This window comes from Caretta caretta, chromosome 25 (assembly GCF_965140235.1).
Source record: "Caretta caretta isolate rCarCar2 chromosome 25, rCarCar1.hap1, whole genome shotgun sequence".
NCBI lineage: Eukaryota > Metazoa > Chordata > Testudines > Cheloniidae > Caretta > Caretta caretta.
The window spans coordinates 16,905,319-16,921,875 of record NC_134230.1 but is presented as its reverse complement, the minus strand read 5'-3'; the positions used below and the strand labels follow the sequence as shown (position 1 = coordinate 16,921,875).

General features: G+C 54.4%; 1 protein-coding gene across 3 annotated transcripts in view; it reads right to left on the bottom strand.

Moving 5' to 3' along the window:
• Positions 1-16,557, bottom strand: part of KCNN1 (potassium calcium-activated channel subfamily N member 1) — a 72,739-nt gene that overhangs the window by 16,923 nt on the left and 39,259 nt on the right. For all 3 annotated transcript variants that reach the window (XM_048830738.2, XM_048830737.2, XM_048830739.2), the window contains 3 exons: positions 13,671-14,114; positions 11,576-11,671; positions 5,534-5,952 (listed from right to left, as the gene is read on the bottom strand). In XM_048830738.2, the coding sequence (XP_048686695.1) occupies positions 5,534-5,952; positions 11,576-11,671; positions 13,671-14,033 (878 nt within the window). In that variant the 5' untranslated portion in view covers positions 14,034-14,114. The remainder of the gene's footprint in view (positions 1-5,533; positions 5,953-11,575; positions 11,672-13,670; positions 14,115-16,557) is intronic.

Genomic DNA, 16,557 nt, shown 5'->3' with positions numbered 1-16,557 from the left:
AAAATAAAGGGAAAAGAAAGAGAGAGAGAGAAAGAGAGAGCCCCAGACCAGTCAGAAATTAGATTCAAGCAATAGGAGACTTGGAATTTAGGATTGCTGCGTTCCTCAGACTGACCCCCCTGCCCCATTCAGATCCCTACAGTCAGACATGCCCCGGCCTTCCCAGTCCCTGCCGCCCCCCCAGTCTCATGCATCCGCACTCAGAAGGGAGTTTTGCAGAAAGGGTGGGGTGAACCTTTGAAAGTTTGGCTTGGAACCTCAGTGGGGAAGGGAACTGCAGCAGCAAAGCACTATGGGAAAAATACTGCTCATCTGTTGGCAGAAAGGAGATGATGTGGTGAAGCATTATGGGTAAAAAAAAATCTTGGGGTAACAGGTGGGTCTCCTGTAGATGCCTGGATCGATGAACGGGTGCAGGAGCAGCTGGAATGAAGGCACTGAGCTGTTAATTTCACCCCCATCCCCACCCCATCCCCTCTCTCCCCGGCGGGCTAACTTGGCGGCGGTGGAGTGGGGCTAAGGTAAGACCTTACATTCTTTAAAAAGAATCATTCCTGAGCTGACTCCCGCTAGAGATAGCTGCAGGAGGAAGCAGCCATGGTGAGAGGGCATTACATGGCAGCGTTTGCTATGGGGAAAAATTCAGGCCTGGCGGGGATCTGGCCAAAGCCTAGGTACCACGTAAGTCCCACTTACACCCCTTGGCATAAGTGGGACTTAAGTTGTGCCCAGGCCTCATGTTGAGCCTCTACCCAGAGACAAAGGTCACTCTTGCAGGACAAAGGAGTCCAGAAGTGCCAGCTCACTGACTTGGTTTGAATGTGATTGAGTCGGTTTCTAAGGGGCCCCCTGCACCGTGCACAGCAGGTGAAAACCTGGCCCTAATGCAGAGTCTTCCTCCATCTCTGCCTTTCGCCTTCTCTCTAGCCCTCATTTCCCTCTTGATTGCAGGGATTGCTCCTGGGACTCTTTTAGAGCATTTGACTTGCGCTGCTAAAGATGGAGAAATGCTGAGCAGCTGAGCAGAGAGAAAGGCCTTTGGAGACATTTTAGCCAAATCCTCATTCATGCTATAAATAACGAGGAGTGAGCGTTTCCTTTCCAGCTGCTGTTGATTGTCTTGATTCTTTTCCAGGTTTTATTGCTGCATCCACATAGTAAGAAATGGAACCACCTATGCTTGACTCATTTTGCTGTATGGAAACCACAGCCACAGCCTGTGAACCAGAGCACGATTGCTTGAGCGCCATGTAATAAATTGGCACCTTGTGAATGATTTGGAATGCATCATTTATGCAACAAATTTTACCCTTTTTTTTTTTTTGCTTCCCTTCCATTTATGACTCAATGGGAAAGCGTGAGATTCCGACCCGTGTCCGTTGTTCGTAAATTCATCTGTGGATCAGGAAGAATGCTTCAGAAAGTCACCTGGTATCTTCTCTGGCCTGTGATTGGACAGCTTGTGTCACTGACCTATACTTCCCGCATTGACAGATCTCCAGCTAATTGTTCAATGAATTGTGCACCAGTGCAGAATGTTACCACCTTGTATTGGGAGCCTTGTACACCCTCCTTTGCCCTAGGGCAGTAATTTTCCACCTTCTTTCATTTGCGGCAGACCCCCTAAAACATTTCGAATGGAGGGGCAGACCCCTTTGGAAAGCTTAGACATAGTCTGCAGACCCCCAGGGGTCCACAGACCACAGGGTGAAAACCACTGCCCTAGGGTAAGGGACTGCACAAGAGACAGATTAATGGTGGACTGAGCCCCTCATTGGGAATTCATTCGGCTACTATTCCACCCTAATGTTCCTTTTCACGGGGATCCGTGCTAGTAAAGCCAAAGAGCTCAGACCTTCGTGAAAGGCAAACACCAAAAGGGCATAGCTCAAAATTTGCTTTGGAATCTGAGTAAGAATTTTTTTTCACTATTTCCTCAGCTCTAATTATTCCTGGACATTTCTCTGGAGCCCATCACTCTAATATCTAGCCTGGACGTGAGGAGCTAGGCAGGGGGTATTGGTGATCTTCAGATTCAGTCACTATTGGTGTGAGCGAGGGGAAAGTTAGGAATCTGTCAGTAGGATCAATGCTCTATTATATTTTGGTGCATGATACCAAGCAAGGGGTGGTGGAGTAATTGACTATTTACATAGCACCATAAGTGTGCATGGAGCCTTAAAGGGACAGTGTCCTTGCTCGACTACTACTAAAAGGTCTTTTTTTCCCGATAGGACCTTCCACGTTTACACATATTAAAACATTCCCATGGGAGAGGTAAATATTTGTATCCTCCTTGTTTTTCAGATTGGAGAAACTGAGGCAGAGAGCGAGCGAGGAAGTGACTTGCCCTCAGGGTCACATGGCAAGCCAGGGGCAGAGCTGAAAATAGAATCCAGCAGTCCTGGCTCCCACGCCCCTGCTCTAACTGCTAGACCGTGCTGCTGCCCTGCTCACTCACTGAAAAGCCGACTGCATCCTAGATGCAATGCACTAAATTCAGCTGCAGTGACGTTTCCCTTTGGCACCCTGGTGCAGCCCAAGGTAACGTCACACAACGTTACAAGAGAGGCAGCCGACAAGCAGGGCCGGGGTGGGGGTGCGCAGGGGAGCGGGACACGACTGCTCTGACATGGTGGAACTGGACCTTGAGCAGCCTCCGAGCGGGGCTCGACGGGGAAAAGGTCACATAGCTCCAGTCTCTCTAGTGCTTGCGTAAGGCCCAAGTGGTGCTCACATCCCACTGCTGCTGTTCCTCACTGAGAAATGACACCAGGCTAATAGCCAGGCACTAATCGCCATTTTGCCTCCGCCACGAGCACAGCTGCAGAGGCTGATGGCAGCGCCCGTGCTGACCCCACCCTACCCTGCGGTCTCTGTGCCGTCTCCCTGACGCCTCGCACCGGCCCTCTCATTGTTTTTTAATTTTATCCTGCAAAAAGCATTTTAAATCCAACTGAGCGGCTGGTGAGAGGGGCCAGACTGGCATCCTTCAGGGCCGGGGTCCCTTGGCAAGCTGGCACAGCGTGGGGGACTGGAGGGCAGGTCTCCCCTAAGCTGCACCATGCTGGTAATTGGCTTCACCTCCATGGGGCGAGAAGTGAGTTCAGTCTGTGGGTCGTGTGGTCCCTGGCCTCAGTGCTGACCCAGGGTTCTCTCACTTTTCTCAGAGAAAAATGTCATCCTGGCAGCTGAGCTCTGACAACTCGTCACATCTGCCACAGCAGTGAAATGCAGCTCAACGGAGAGACTGGTGCAGACTGGCACCAAGAACTTCTGGGCTCTATTCCTGGCACTGCCACTGACTCCCTGTGTGGTCTCAGGCGTGTCACTGCCTCATTCTGTGCCTCAGTTTCCCAATCTGTACAATGGGGATGATGCGCGCCACCTATTTCCCAGGGAGAGCTTTTGAGGAGTCTGGAAAGCACGTTGAGCTCCCCCGGTGGAAGGCACTAGAGAAAGGAACAGGATTGTTGTGTAGTCATGGATTCTCCACGCTGGGTGTCATCTGGATTTTTGCAGTCAGGGCTGGAACCAAACGCAGCAACCAAGAAACAAAGGAAATACCAGCCTCGGAAGGTCCGGAACGGCATTTGCTTCCCTGGAGAAGGCCCTGTGTTTGTGCCTGCCCGTCCCCAGAGTGCAGAAGGTGCAGGAGTCTGTGGTCCTGTTGCATATATTGCAGTGACTCCCGCATCGGAAGGGGGTGTGGGCCATTGGACACAGGGCTACCCCCTAGCGCAGAGGTGCGCTCCAGCGACAGAAGGGGTTTTCCATTGCGGCAGGATCTCCATCTCCCCAGGCGGCGCTAGTGAATTCAACAGAAACATCCGTCCACTGACCCAGCCACATCTACACCGGGGCGAGGTCAGCGCCGCTCCAGCACTCAGGGGGATGCCATTTTTCACACCCCTGAGCGATGTTTTAACTGTAGATCAGGCCACAGAGAGGGGCTAGCCCCGCGGAGGGGAGATGGGCAGTACGTCCGCTTCCCCTGTGGCTGGCTCTTATGAGAACTGGCTGCCCAGCCCCGGCGCTTAGAGCCCTGGTGCCTGGAGTTTGGCTCCATCTGAGCCAGAAGGCAGATCTTGGCCCTGAGAAGGCGCTGCAGTTCTGATGCTAGGGGTACGGCTCTATAGGGCGTGCAATGAAACATCCCCCCACCCCAAGGCCGGGGACTCTGATGCACTGAAGGGTCAATCTGTTGGCGGTGGAGGTCTGCAATAATGAATGCCGAGGTGAGACCACCTGCAGAGGAGGGGGTCTCCTCCCTCCAGAGCACCTGGCCATGCCAAGGAAAGCTGCCTCCTGCCACTAAAGGGTTAGCAGCCCAGCTCCTGGCCTGAGGTCCGCAGGGATGGGATGGGAGCCTTCGGCAAAGCATGAGGAATCCACGCCTGGAAACACCCTCCTGTGGCGAGCTCTTCCCAAGGGAGAAGGTCAAGGGAAGAAGTGGCGCTGGATTCCTGGGCACACTTGGAATGGACTGGGGGGGGAGGGCAGAATGTCGGAGGCAACTGCCCCCGTCACAGTGAAATGCAGAGGTTCCAAGTGAAATGGCTCCAGCCTGCTTTCAAGGTTCACGGCCCCTTTGCTACGAACTGGATCCCCACCCCCGCCTCCCCCGCCTCCTCCCACCCCACCAGCTGCAGCTAATCTTAAATTCTTGGCAGGCGCAAGGCTCGGAAGTAGGAGGCAGCTCCCCGTGCAGGATTGGGGCTATTGGTTTCTAGGAAGGAAGACTCACAGTTTGTCCCTATGAGCAGCATAGCAATTAGAGAGGGAAAACAAGAGCAGATTAATGAGCAGTCCCGGTGCAGAGGAGAAGGGGCAGACAGGAGAGGAGAGGAGAGCGAAGAGCGCACACCGTTCGGGTCCCTTCCGACTGCTCCGCAGGCTCGGGTGCAGCTGAAGGGGCATGTGTCAGTCACACGGCGCTCGCTCCCTTAAATGCCAGAGCTCGGGACGCGCTCCCTGTTTGATGGGATCCGCCCAAGCTAAAGAGGAGGCAAAGGGCCAGATGCCCAGCTGGTATCCATCGGCCCAGCTCTGCTGGAATCAATGGGATCAGAGCCCAGCGGGTGTACATCAACCTGGCCTTGGCCTCTAGGATCCCAGCTCCGTTGATTTCACTGGCTGAGGCTGTGGCCCACGGGTATACCTGAGATGACCGAGGTGGGTTATTGTGGTTCCTCCTTGAGCGGAATAGCGTGGGGCTGTCAGCCTCCAATGACCAGACCGTGCCCAGCGGCCTACCAGTCAGTGGGGCTTTCGTTCAGGCAGGAGGTTGCTTTCCCATCCAGAGGCTGTGGGTTCACTCCCTGCTGGTGACCCTTGTTACATACGGCTGAAGCCGGCAGCAGCCAACCAAAGGGCCCTTTCCCTCTCCTGGTGGGGGGATCACATATGCAGGGGTCCCTAGCTCTGGTCTATTTAAGGGAGCCCGGCGTGTCTCCAGCTGCACGGGAGGCATGCATCTCAGTGGCCCTTGTGCAGAGCCCGCCCCACCCTCCGCCCGAGGAGGAGCCCTTACCTCTCGCACACGCGGACCGTCCAGGCGGCAATGATCCAGGAGGAGATGCTGAAGACCAGCAGCACGGTGCCGGGGCAGATGGTCATGAGGGTCTTCATGATGAAGCGGGTGTTGAAGTTGATCTTGTTGAGGGCGCCGATGCTGCGGGAGGAGGCGTCGGTGAAGAGCTTGCTATGGAGCAGCATGACGCGCCCGATCAGGTAGAGCCGCAGGAACATGGGGATGGAGAGGATGATGTCCACATCGGCGTCGGCCACCGAGGTGGTGTAAGTGAAGGCCAGCCGGGCTGTCCAGGTGAAGAGATACTGGCCCGGAATGGGGTGGATGGCGCACACAATCAGCTCCAGGCTGATGAAAAAGATCCGCTTGTAGGTCATGGCTATTCTCCAGTCGTCTGCCCCGTTGTCCACCATGAAGAGCTGGGCAGGGAGAGGGGAGGGGGGTTAGAGGTAGGGGGTTGCTTTAGGGTGGGTCGAAAGGCCCAGCAGCGGCTAACAAGGAGCAGGCAGGCGGTGTGGTGTAGCGCCGGTGGGCTCTATGCCCAGCCCTGCTGGCTGACCTTGGCCAAGCCCCTTCCCCGCTCACACTGTAGGCTCTGCAGCGGCTGGCACAAGGGGCCCGGGGCTCAGGTGGGGTTCCCCAGGCTCCAATACAAGCAGTGGCAAGAGGCTCTAGCCAAGGAGTAAGTTGTTAGCCCCAGCTGAGTTCAGCGTCTGCCCAGGAACAATTCCTGCCCTGCAGAGCTAACGCCCGAAATAGAGCAGGCAGCTGAAGGAAGGTTTGTTATCCCCCGTTTACAGGGGAGCCAGGAAGCAAGGCCTAGGAACTGACGCACTTGGGCAGGCAACAAGTCACTGTAGAGGTGGGAATTGAACTCACCCCGCTCGGTGCCACCCCCTGCCCACGAGAGCAGGCTTCCAGTCCTTTAGTGACACCCGCCTGGACTGGGAATATAACAAGGACCTTCCTGTTTGCCCCTCAAGCCCCTAGGGCCAGATGTGCAGGGCAGAAGGGGAGAGACGGGTAGCCGAACGAACCCTGCTCTAAATGCAATAGATTTATAGAGGGTTCGTATTGCCCATTGAGCAATGCATATTTTTCTTCTGCTTGTCATCGGCGGCAGGTCACATGTGGCTCAAGGCAATAATTGCAGCCAATAATAAAGTTTTAATGGGAAATCTCTGAGCAATTTAGCCCTGCATTATTCTTCTGGGACTCTGCCAGGCTTCTCCAGAGCCCACTCGGCCCTGGAACCGGGTGGGAGGGCTCTCAGGCAGAAGCCCTGCCCAAAGATGGATTCCCCATGTGCCACCTGCAACAGCTGGAGCTGTTCGGCTGAGTAATGACTGTACGCATCATCCAGCCCAAAGCCACTGCTCGCACATCTGCTTCTGCATCAGCTTTGCTGGCAGGCGCTCGTCCCAGGGCCTGCTGTGGAGATTTTCCAACTTCCTCTGCACTCACACAGGTTGCACAGAGCTTGCTGGCTTTGTCTGTCAAGTCGGGGGGGGCGGCCCCTACGCATGCCCCTCTCTCTGCTTCTCCATCCATCGCTCTCACTTGCTCCTGACAGTAACATGTCTCAGCGCGACTACAGATAAACAACCTCCCAAAGGGACTCGGGGCATGCCTACCCTGCAGCTGGAGCAGCCAGACCTGCACTAGCTCTGAACAACCTCAGGCACTAAAAACAGCCACGTGGCCACTACAATGAAACAGGCAGGCCGCCCCAAGTACATTCCTAGCGTCTCGGGCGGGATCGCACTCAGGGCAGCGAGCCCCTCCCACCGCTCAAGCCACCACGGCTACACTGCTCTTTTCGCGCACAAGCTCACTCAGAGCTAGCACCGGTATGTCCGCCTGAGCTGGAGTTTACACCTGCCAGCTCAAACGTGGACGTACCCTCGGGCCTGATTCTCCATTGCTTTGCCCCTGCTGACGTCATCTGGGGCCAGATTTGGGAGCAGGGAACAGGGGAACTGTGAGAAGGTGCCGCACTCGACTGATTTAACCTGTGTCCTTGCTGCAAAGGAGGTGGGTTACCAGAGGGCAGCAGCCGGGCTGTAGCCTGTACCCCCAGCCCAGCCAACTAGTCCAGGGTTAAAGTACCATGCAACTCAGGTGAGAGGTTTGGGTGTAAGTTAGAGGCAGCTCCGGAGTCAGAGCCTGGTTAACTCTGCAGGGAAACAGACACAGGAATTTACAATATCCCCCTAAAAGGGTAGGCACCTCACTCCCTTACATGCCTCTGGAAATCCCCCTAAGCTCCTGTCTGCATCTTTAGCTGCTCATATATCTGTGTAAATCTGGCCCTTACCGCTGTGTAAAATGCTACCAGATCAGAGGGGTTGTGGTTTGATCTCTGGACAAGTGTAAATGACTGTACAGGCCCCAGTGGAACCCCATTTATCCGATCTAATTGGGATCGGGGCCGGATCAGATTTTCAAAAATTCTGCTAATCAGGAGGGCTCGGCGAAACTAAGTTACGTGCTTCAGCCCCAGGCGGCAGGGCTCTGGCTGTCAGTGCTCCGCACATCTTGCTGGTGTGCAGTCAACGAGCTAAGATATTCAGTGTTGCCAGTTTTCAGGGTTTGAGCATGAGTTTCGCAATATCTGGTGTCCCGGCTTCCGGAATTTGGTGATTTTGTCAGAATCTTGCCGGTTATATTTTTTAAAGAAAGCAAGTCAATTTCTAGCCCTCGTGATTGCAAAGAAAACCTTGAAAATGTGACTAGAGCAAAACTCCAAAGGCTGAAAACCCCAAAGGCAAACGAGCGGCAAGCCCACAGCATTGTTATTTTAAGCCAATCTCAATATTTTGGGGAGCTGGACTCATGAGGTTTGAACATTCGGGGTTGGCCAGCCCGCAGATTTCAAGTGCTACTTAGTCTTCTTGCCAAGGTTTAGGATTTTCCAGCCACATTTTCCTAGGTTGATCGGTATTTCCCTGTGTTGCCATGCGAAAAGTCCCCGCAAAGTGAAATTAAATACACAGCAGGTGAGGAAATAGCAGCTGTACAAATCCACAGAGCTGCGTCCCAGATGGCAGGACTCATCTGAGACCGGCCTCTCTCTTCCTGCTGTGCAGAATGGGAGAGCTCGCTTTCCTTCAATTAAGGCATTAAAATCCAGCTCCCTAAGCTCTTAAAGCATTACTATCGACTTTCTCCTGGCGAAGCTGCGGCTGCAGGGTGAATGCTGTGACTTCTCCTAACAGCTGCTTGGGGACACAGAGCTCAGCCATTGTAGAATGGATGGTGCTTTGCCTTAAGGGGACATGATCAAAGTCACATAGGGTGTAGCTGAGATGGTGGGCATTAACAGTAGGAGAAGAGTTTACGGCCCAAAGGGGCTAGATTGCAAACCAGAGGCAGCGCAGATAGGAGAGAGGTTGCTGTGGTGACCTTCAAATGGACCAGGTGCCAGGGTCAGAAAGTCCCTGGATAAAAAAAAACAACTGATTTTTGCTGTATCTGCTCCTTCCACTCATCTCTCTGTGGCACCAGGTGCCATCTCTGAACACTGGAGACTTTTGTTTTCCTCTCAAAACCCAGCTAGAAAATCCTGTTATCAAGTACAATTCAAGCTCCAATTCTGCAACCTGTTCTGCGTGGATGGAACCCGCTGGGTCTACGCAGAGCTCTGCTGGGGCTGGTTCTCCATGGCTCTGCACCTTGTGTGGTCACCTACCCCAGGGCAGCATGTAAATCGCTGACATGCGAGGGCATGGGGTGGGATTGCAGCTTGTGTAGATGGACCTGAGCTCCTGTTCATGTAGCTGGCGCGTGTACCGGAGCAGCCAAAAGGGGTCCCCAGTTTGAAAGGGCCCCCAAACGACCTGGTGCGTGGGATCGTAGTGCCATTCAGGCTTGGCCTGGCAGTCCCCCCATCATGGCAGAGGGAGGGCTGGGCCAGACCTGAGTGGCGCTGTGACCCTGGGTAGGAGCTCCCAATGTCTAGGGCGGAGATCTGGGCTCAGCCCCGCAGGATATAAGCCTAGCCACTGCTGTGGGGTACGGGCAGTGGGAACTTGTTCTCGGATTCCCCCTCCCCCGACACTCTGCAGGAATTTTTTTGGAAGGGTGAGGGTTCTAGATTTCAGATTTTGCCCCGGGCGCCCTAAAAATCACAGAAGAAATGCACCAGTGCTAAAGCCTTCAAACATCATGAATCAGATTGCAAAGAATCATGAGATTTTTTAAAAAAATAATGCATTTTGGGTTGTTCTCTTTTTACAAAAGCTGAGCTTCTCAGGTAATCACCTGACTCCAGCACCTGGTACTTTAAGGAAAAACACCACATATTGCAAGACTCAATAAAAATCACCAGAGCTGGCAACACTGTCAGTATCTGCAACCCACACACCAGGGTTTCCTGCTAGAACGGGAAACTGATGAGATCTTTTCCTTGTCCCAGACTAGTGAAATGCAACAAGTAAATAAAGAACAAAAGGTGACAGGCATATACAGCTTATAATTTAATAGTAACAAGCAAACACAGCTTGTTTTAACGTTAATAACTTACCGGCTAATTTGTCATACAGGGAAGGACATTTTTTAAGATGTGATGTTGCACCTTTATAATGAATGTTGTCATGCCAACCTCAAGCAGGAAGCCGCCTCCTCGGTGTATGTGCAGGAGGGGGTGGGAGGTGCTAAACATGTTAGTGGAGTCCCTCTTAAGCCTTCAGAACAGATCTTAAGAGGGACATGGGTCTCCTGTACTGGGGAGGATTTCACCTGTTGATCAGCACTGTCTCAGAGGAACGGTGCCACCTAGTGACTCGCCAGCACGGCTTCCTGCAGCACCTACTTGTTCCTTGGAGGTCTCCCAACTACTAGGATCTACTACGGAGCTGAGCTGGGTCAGGTTAGGTCTGTGGGCACCAGATTCTTTTAAAAGAGCTCAAGGCCGGATTTCCAGCCCGTTGGGTGCTGGGTACTTGGGAAAACTTGCCGGCAAATGTCACAATGGGAACCTGCTGACCCCACTTGAAAATCTGACCCTTATGCAGGGGCCTAAATGGGAGCCGAGTTCTTGTGAAAATCTGAGCCCAGAGGAAGGTGCTGAGCCCTTGGAAATGTGGCCCGCAGCTCTTCTGAAAAATTCTGGCCCGTTCTGCTCCTGCTCCTCTTAGATCTGACACAGTTGCTGGGCTCAGAGACAGCCTCAAACCACCCCTTCTCCAAACCCCTTTGAACTTTGCAGGGCAGGAAACGGTTGAAAACTTGGGATCTAGGTCTGAATTTTGCAGCTCTGAGCCATCTCTAGGAAAGCTACAACATGCCCACCCAGCTGGGACAGCTGATCAATCACCCCTGTATTGCAGTGGTTCTCAACCGGGGGTACGCATACTCCTGGGGGTACACAGCGGTCTTCCAGAGGGCACTCAACTCATCTAGATCAGTATTTCTCAATGTGGGGGATGCAACTCCCAGGGGGGTCATGGGATGGGTTTAGGGGGGGTCACAAGTGCAGGCCCAGTGTTAGGGGGTAGCAAGCAGGGCAGGTGCCCGGGGCCTCATGCCACAGGGCACTCTGCGAAGCTAGATTACAAGCTTCAGCCTTGCCGCCCGGGGCTCTGGCTTCAGAGAAGGCTCAAAAGTGAAAAACAGGCTCAAGTATGACACTGAAATGTAAGTACAATATTTACATTCCAGGTGATTTATAACGATTGGTAAAAATGAGAAAGTGAAGTGTGCTGTGACACTTGTGTATTTTCACGTCTGATTTGATAAGCAAGTAATTTTTAAGTGAGGTGAAACTTGGGGATATGCAAGACAAATCAGACTCCTGAAAGGGGGACAGTCATCTGGAAAGGTTGAGAACCACAGTTTGGACAAACTCAGGTTCCCACGGAGGACCACCGGCTTCGTGTCTCAGGAAGGGGGAGGGTTTGGTTTGAGCACATGCAATGGGATTCCCAGAGGAACGTTCCTGTCTGATTTCACACTCCCATCAGCTGTGCCTGGTGATGGCACAAACTCCACCCCCTCCCCATGAAATAGGGGAGGGGCCATGCGTTGCGGTGCGTGGCTCACCTGGATTTCTCTGGCATGGTACATGATGATGAGGCCCAGAAGTATCATGGTTGAAAGGCTGATAAGGCATTTCAGTGCAAATGAATATGAAGACTCCTAAAAGGGAGACAGAGAGGAGCAGCATCAGGCACGGTTTCCCCCTCGGTCCTGAGGCTAGTCACACCGCGGCCCGTGGCAGGGAGGCTCTGGACTCTGCCCGTTCAATAGGCACACGCGGATCTTTATGGAAAGGTGCGTACCAAGCTGTTGGGAGGGACTCACCGTCTTTGCATGGGCCAATGACGGTGGGGCGCCACCGGGCATGCAGCAGGGATCCCGACTCCAGGAGAGAGCCTATCCCTTGGGCAGGCCATCAGCCACTCGCACTGAACTCCAGGCTGGGTTGCTGGCCTCTGGGGGCAAATCTCCGCAGCAGCTGAGAGGTGGAATCCCCAGGGCCGCGGACGCACCCGGGGTAGCCCTGATCAAGCTTGCAGGCTACAAATAGCAGCGTGGCCATGGTCTGGTGCGCGCAGCAGCTCAGGCTGGCTGCCCAGCTACGTACCTAGGACCTTGGAGGGGGTTGTCCTTGGGCGACGAGTTCATGCCGCCATGGCCACGTTGCTATTCTTAGCGCACGAGCTCCACCAGAGCTGGTGAGCGTATGTCTACCCGAGCTGGGGTTCACGTCTCCCAGCTGCTGCCTGGACGTACCCCCTGGCACCAGAGGTTGGCTGGGAAGCCTGAGGCAGGGGTTAATACTAACCCTGTGCCCCTCCCTACTGATGGTCAGCAATGATCCGCTAAGCCTCCCAGCTCCAGCATTAGGATCCACATTTATTTCACAGACAGGGAAACTGAGGTACAGAGCTGCTGAGACACGCCCAATGTCACCCAGGAGGTCAGGGGCGGAGCCAGGAATGGAACCCAGCTCTCCAGAATCCAACCCTGAGCGTTAGCCCTTGAACAGGCTTCCTTTCTGGAGATCCCAGAGGCAGCCTCCAGTGTGGCTGAGGGGGGCAGACGCCACGTGATCAGTTCAATCCAGGGATGCATTTGCTACATGGACGTTAGCAGCCCGGGGACCTGTTCTGATCCCCAGGGCCTTGCACAGAGGTCTGCTGGCTATCCAGTGACAGATGTGCATGCCAGCTTCTGTAGCAGCAAGATCTGGGGCTCTGTAGTCACAGGGAAACTCTTCCCACGTGCCCAATGTGCAGTCAACAAGGGGCGCGCGGGACAGGTGAGCTGCATGGCAGCGTGCAGGGGACAGGCGGGTGTTTGCATGAACGATTCTATCTGGTCCCACACCCCTGCCGTTCGGGGGATGATTCATCAGCCCTGGAGAGAAGCCAGCTGAGCAAGAATGATAAAGCATCTCGCTGAGCCAGGACTGTTCACACTGTCAGCACAAAGCGCCCATCAGCATCAAACGTCGCAGCAAAGAGCAGGGTCCATTAATCCTCAGTGCAGCTTGTGGGAGGAGAGCCATCGCCGGGCCGGTGCAAACACAGACACACAGGAATGGGGAGGGGCGCACACACGATGCACACAGAGAACAGGTACACACGCACATAGATGGGTCCATGCACGTATCCCTACATCGGTGCACACACACACACACAGACTCTGGGACGCATCCTCCTTTCCCCAGACGAGACGCACCCACCCCACACCCCGGCACGCCCATGTGTGCGCACCCCCACAGCCAGCCGACGTTCAAACCCGCTGGCAGGCCCGCTCTCTCTGTCACCCTCACACACTTTCCTTATCCCTTATGCGTGTTACGGTGGCACTCGGATGCCTGGCGTGCCAGGCGCTGTACAAACACAGCTGTCTTGCACTCACAGGGCCTCCAGCCCCCTGCTGGGCCCACCTTGGGCAGAGGCCCCGCCCGCGTGAGACCTAGGTACCAGATAAAAGTTCCACTTACGCTCCAGGGCTGGGACTTCCCGGACCCTTTCCTTCCCAAGGGCGACATACAGGCCTGGTTCCCACAGGGCGTGAAGGGGACTTATGCGGTACCCAGAGCTCGCGCCAGCCTCTTCTCTGAGCCAGGCACGTCTGTCCCCCGAGTCCCCGGCCTTTCGGCTTCACGACCGGCCGCGGTCCCTACCTTGGTGTAGACTCCCCAGGAGAGCTCCGTCTCCGTCACCATGACCACGATGCCGAACATCCCGAAGATCAAGGCGTAGTCGCTCAGGCGTTTGCGCTTCTCGAAGAGGGCCCGCCGGTGGCCCAGCCGGTACCCAATGTTCTGGTTCTTCTTCTGGTTCCGGGAGCGCGCCGCCGACTCCTCGTCCGCCTGCAAGCTTGTATCCTTGGCCTGCTCGGTTTTGGAGACCACCACCTCCAGGCCCGAGCTGTGGAGGGTCTGCAGGGGCTGGGTCTCGGCCGCCAGTTCATGGAGGTTGCGCTGGGAGGCGCTTAGGCTGCTCAGGGGTCGGACCACGCCTCCATTGTACTTGCAGCTGTTCATGGCTATCTCGGTGAAGGGGTTGGGCTCGCTGAACACTGTCTTGGATCCAGCATGGTTCAGAACCTGGGAGTCCGCATTTACCTGGAAGGAGACGGAGAAGGGGCTAGAGAGACGCAAACCCGGGGGCAGAGAGACAAGTGGGGGAAGGGGAGAGCTCGTCCCCTTCTCAGTCCGAGTCCCCCGGGGCCTGCAGCCTCCATTCTACAAAGCAGGATTTGAGCTAACTATTAGTCTGTATCCCTAAATGGCCCCTCAAGTGTTACTTATCTAGCATCACAGACGCGCCACATGGACAGAGAAGGGAGTGCAGGCCCTGGGCTGTTCTCAAACCTCGGACCATGACTGCTAAGACCAAGCATCGGGAGGTGGCCCATGGTGCCCACCTACACAGTGGTGTGTGGCTCTAAACTGCAACCCTGGGCCGCTCTTGAACCCCGTTCCCTGGCAGCTGCGAGAAGGCAGGCCATGGCGCCCACCCATAAGGCAGGGAGACCCCTGACATTACCAAGATGCAGAGCTGTGGATGGCAACCAAGCGTGAGGATAAAGGCTCCATTAGCAAATGGATGGGGAGGCCCAGAGGCAGGGACCATGCTGGATAAGAGGGCTGCAAGGGCCTACCCAGAGGTGAGGAGCTTGTCTGCTCGGCCCTGCCCAACCTTGGAACCATTGCAGGGTGAAATTCACCCCCAGGGCAGTAGACCAGGAGGAGAGGACAAGGCAGGCATGGGGAGGGGCGTAATGCAGCTCAGATGCTGTGGTGATGGGCACTCTATAAAAAGTAGGTAGAGAAGAAAGAAAGAAAAAGAAAGAAAGAAAGAAAGAAAGAAAGAAAGAAAAAGAAAAATTCAGCAGCCTCTTGGGATACAGGTACATGTGCAAGGGGGCATGGTTACCTGATCTACTCACTAGACAACACTCCCTTCCCAGAGCTGGGAATTGAACCCAGGAGTCCTGACTGCCAGTCCCTGCTCTCACCTCTGAACACGCCCAGAGATGCCCACAAAAAAAATCAACAAACAAACAACTCAGCTGGTTAAAATACTTTGATCCCAAAGGTTCCCAAAAGGATTTTGTAAACTTCAGCTCTGCACAGGGATCCCTTCGACCACTGTGGAAATGCGGCCACCTCTGTGGCGAAGTGCATGAACCGCATAACAAGTCACAGCAACAGGGTAATGCAGGAAGTGCAGAATTCCGTGTACAGCTGAAACCACCTCTGGGTGGGGGGTTGGACAGAAGCAGGTTATATCACCCTCCCAGTCAGTAACCGGGCCGGGCCGGGGATGCTAATGATCCAACCAGCAGACCAAATTTGGTCATGAACCCTGGCCACGTGCCACCCGAGGCATGCTGTGCTAAGACGACCGTGGGACTTGAATGATCAGTTTCAAATCTCATCTAACAGCCAGCGCCCACTCGTAGAGCCCTAGGCAGATATGAAATCTGTATCCGCATCCAATTTGCGATCCACAAACATGGTCCGTGGATATAAAGCAGATATCTGCAGATCCACAAGAGCTGAGGCACTCGCTCAGAACAAAGCGCGCCCCCTAATAACTGGCCGAGGCGTCAGGATCATGAACAGCTGTCAGGGGTGGAATTGAAAATTACTGACTGACACAGCATCCCAAATGTAAGTAGCTCTCGCTGGTCTCCCAGCATAGCAATGAGCACGGGCAGAATCACAGCATGAAGAACAGTGGCTGGACACCTGCCAGGCTACCCTCCCTCACACCCCTTCCTCGGCCCACCACTGCTTTGGCGTCCAGGGACCCAGCATTTCAGAGGCTGCTGCCAAGCGGGAAGGGAACAGCTGCAGCCGCAAGAGCGGGGTGGACAGGTCTGTCTGGGCCTCCCTAATGAGGCTTTGATTTTTCCTGAGCTGTGTGGAGCCATCGCGCTGGCTGGCGAACAGGTCTTTCCCCAGAGCTGATTAATGGCCTGCATCTGGCGCGGGGCACGGGCTGGGGAGTGAATCTTCCGTCTGTTAGCCAAGTGTCTGCACGTCAACAGAGTGCCCCCAGCAGATCTGGAATAACACCTCACCTCCCACTCTGGAGCCAGTGCAGCGAGGCCGATAGGCGAAGCCCCCGTGTGCTCCAGCTTTGAGGCAGGGTCACCAGTGAAGTGAGTTTGTTCGGGCTTAGTATAGTTGGCAGGGGGTTGTTATACAATCACTGTCCAAAGCAACGTGACTTCCAGGTTCTCTGCTCGCAATGGAGCCAGGGCAGGAAGAGAGGAGGAAAGGTAGGGGTGTGTGTGTGTGTGTGTGTGTGTGTGTGTGTGTGTGTGTGTGTGTGTACGTACATACACAAGGCTATATAGTCACAGGAACATAGGAACTGCAACACTGGGTTGGACCGTGGGCCCATCTAGCTAGTGTAGAGCAGGAAATTATTTTCCCAACCCAGGAGAATTTTTGAGATTTTGAAAATTTCTCCCATCCTGAATCAGGACAAAGTCAAAATCGCAAACATTTTCACAAACTGATAATCAAAAAAAAAAAAAAGAAAAAAGAAAAG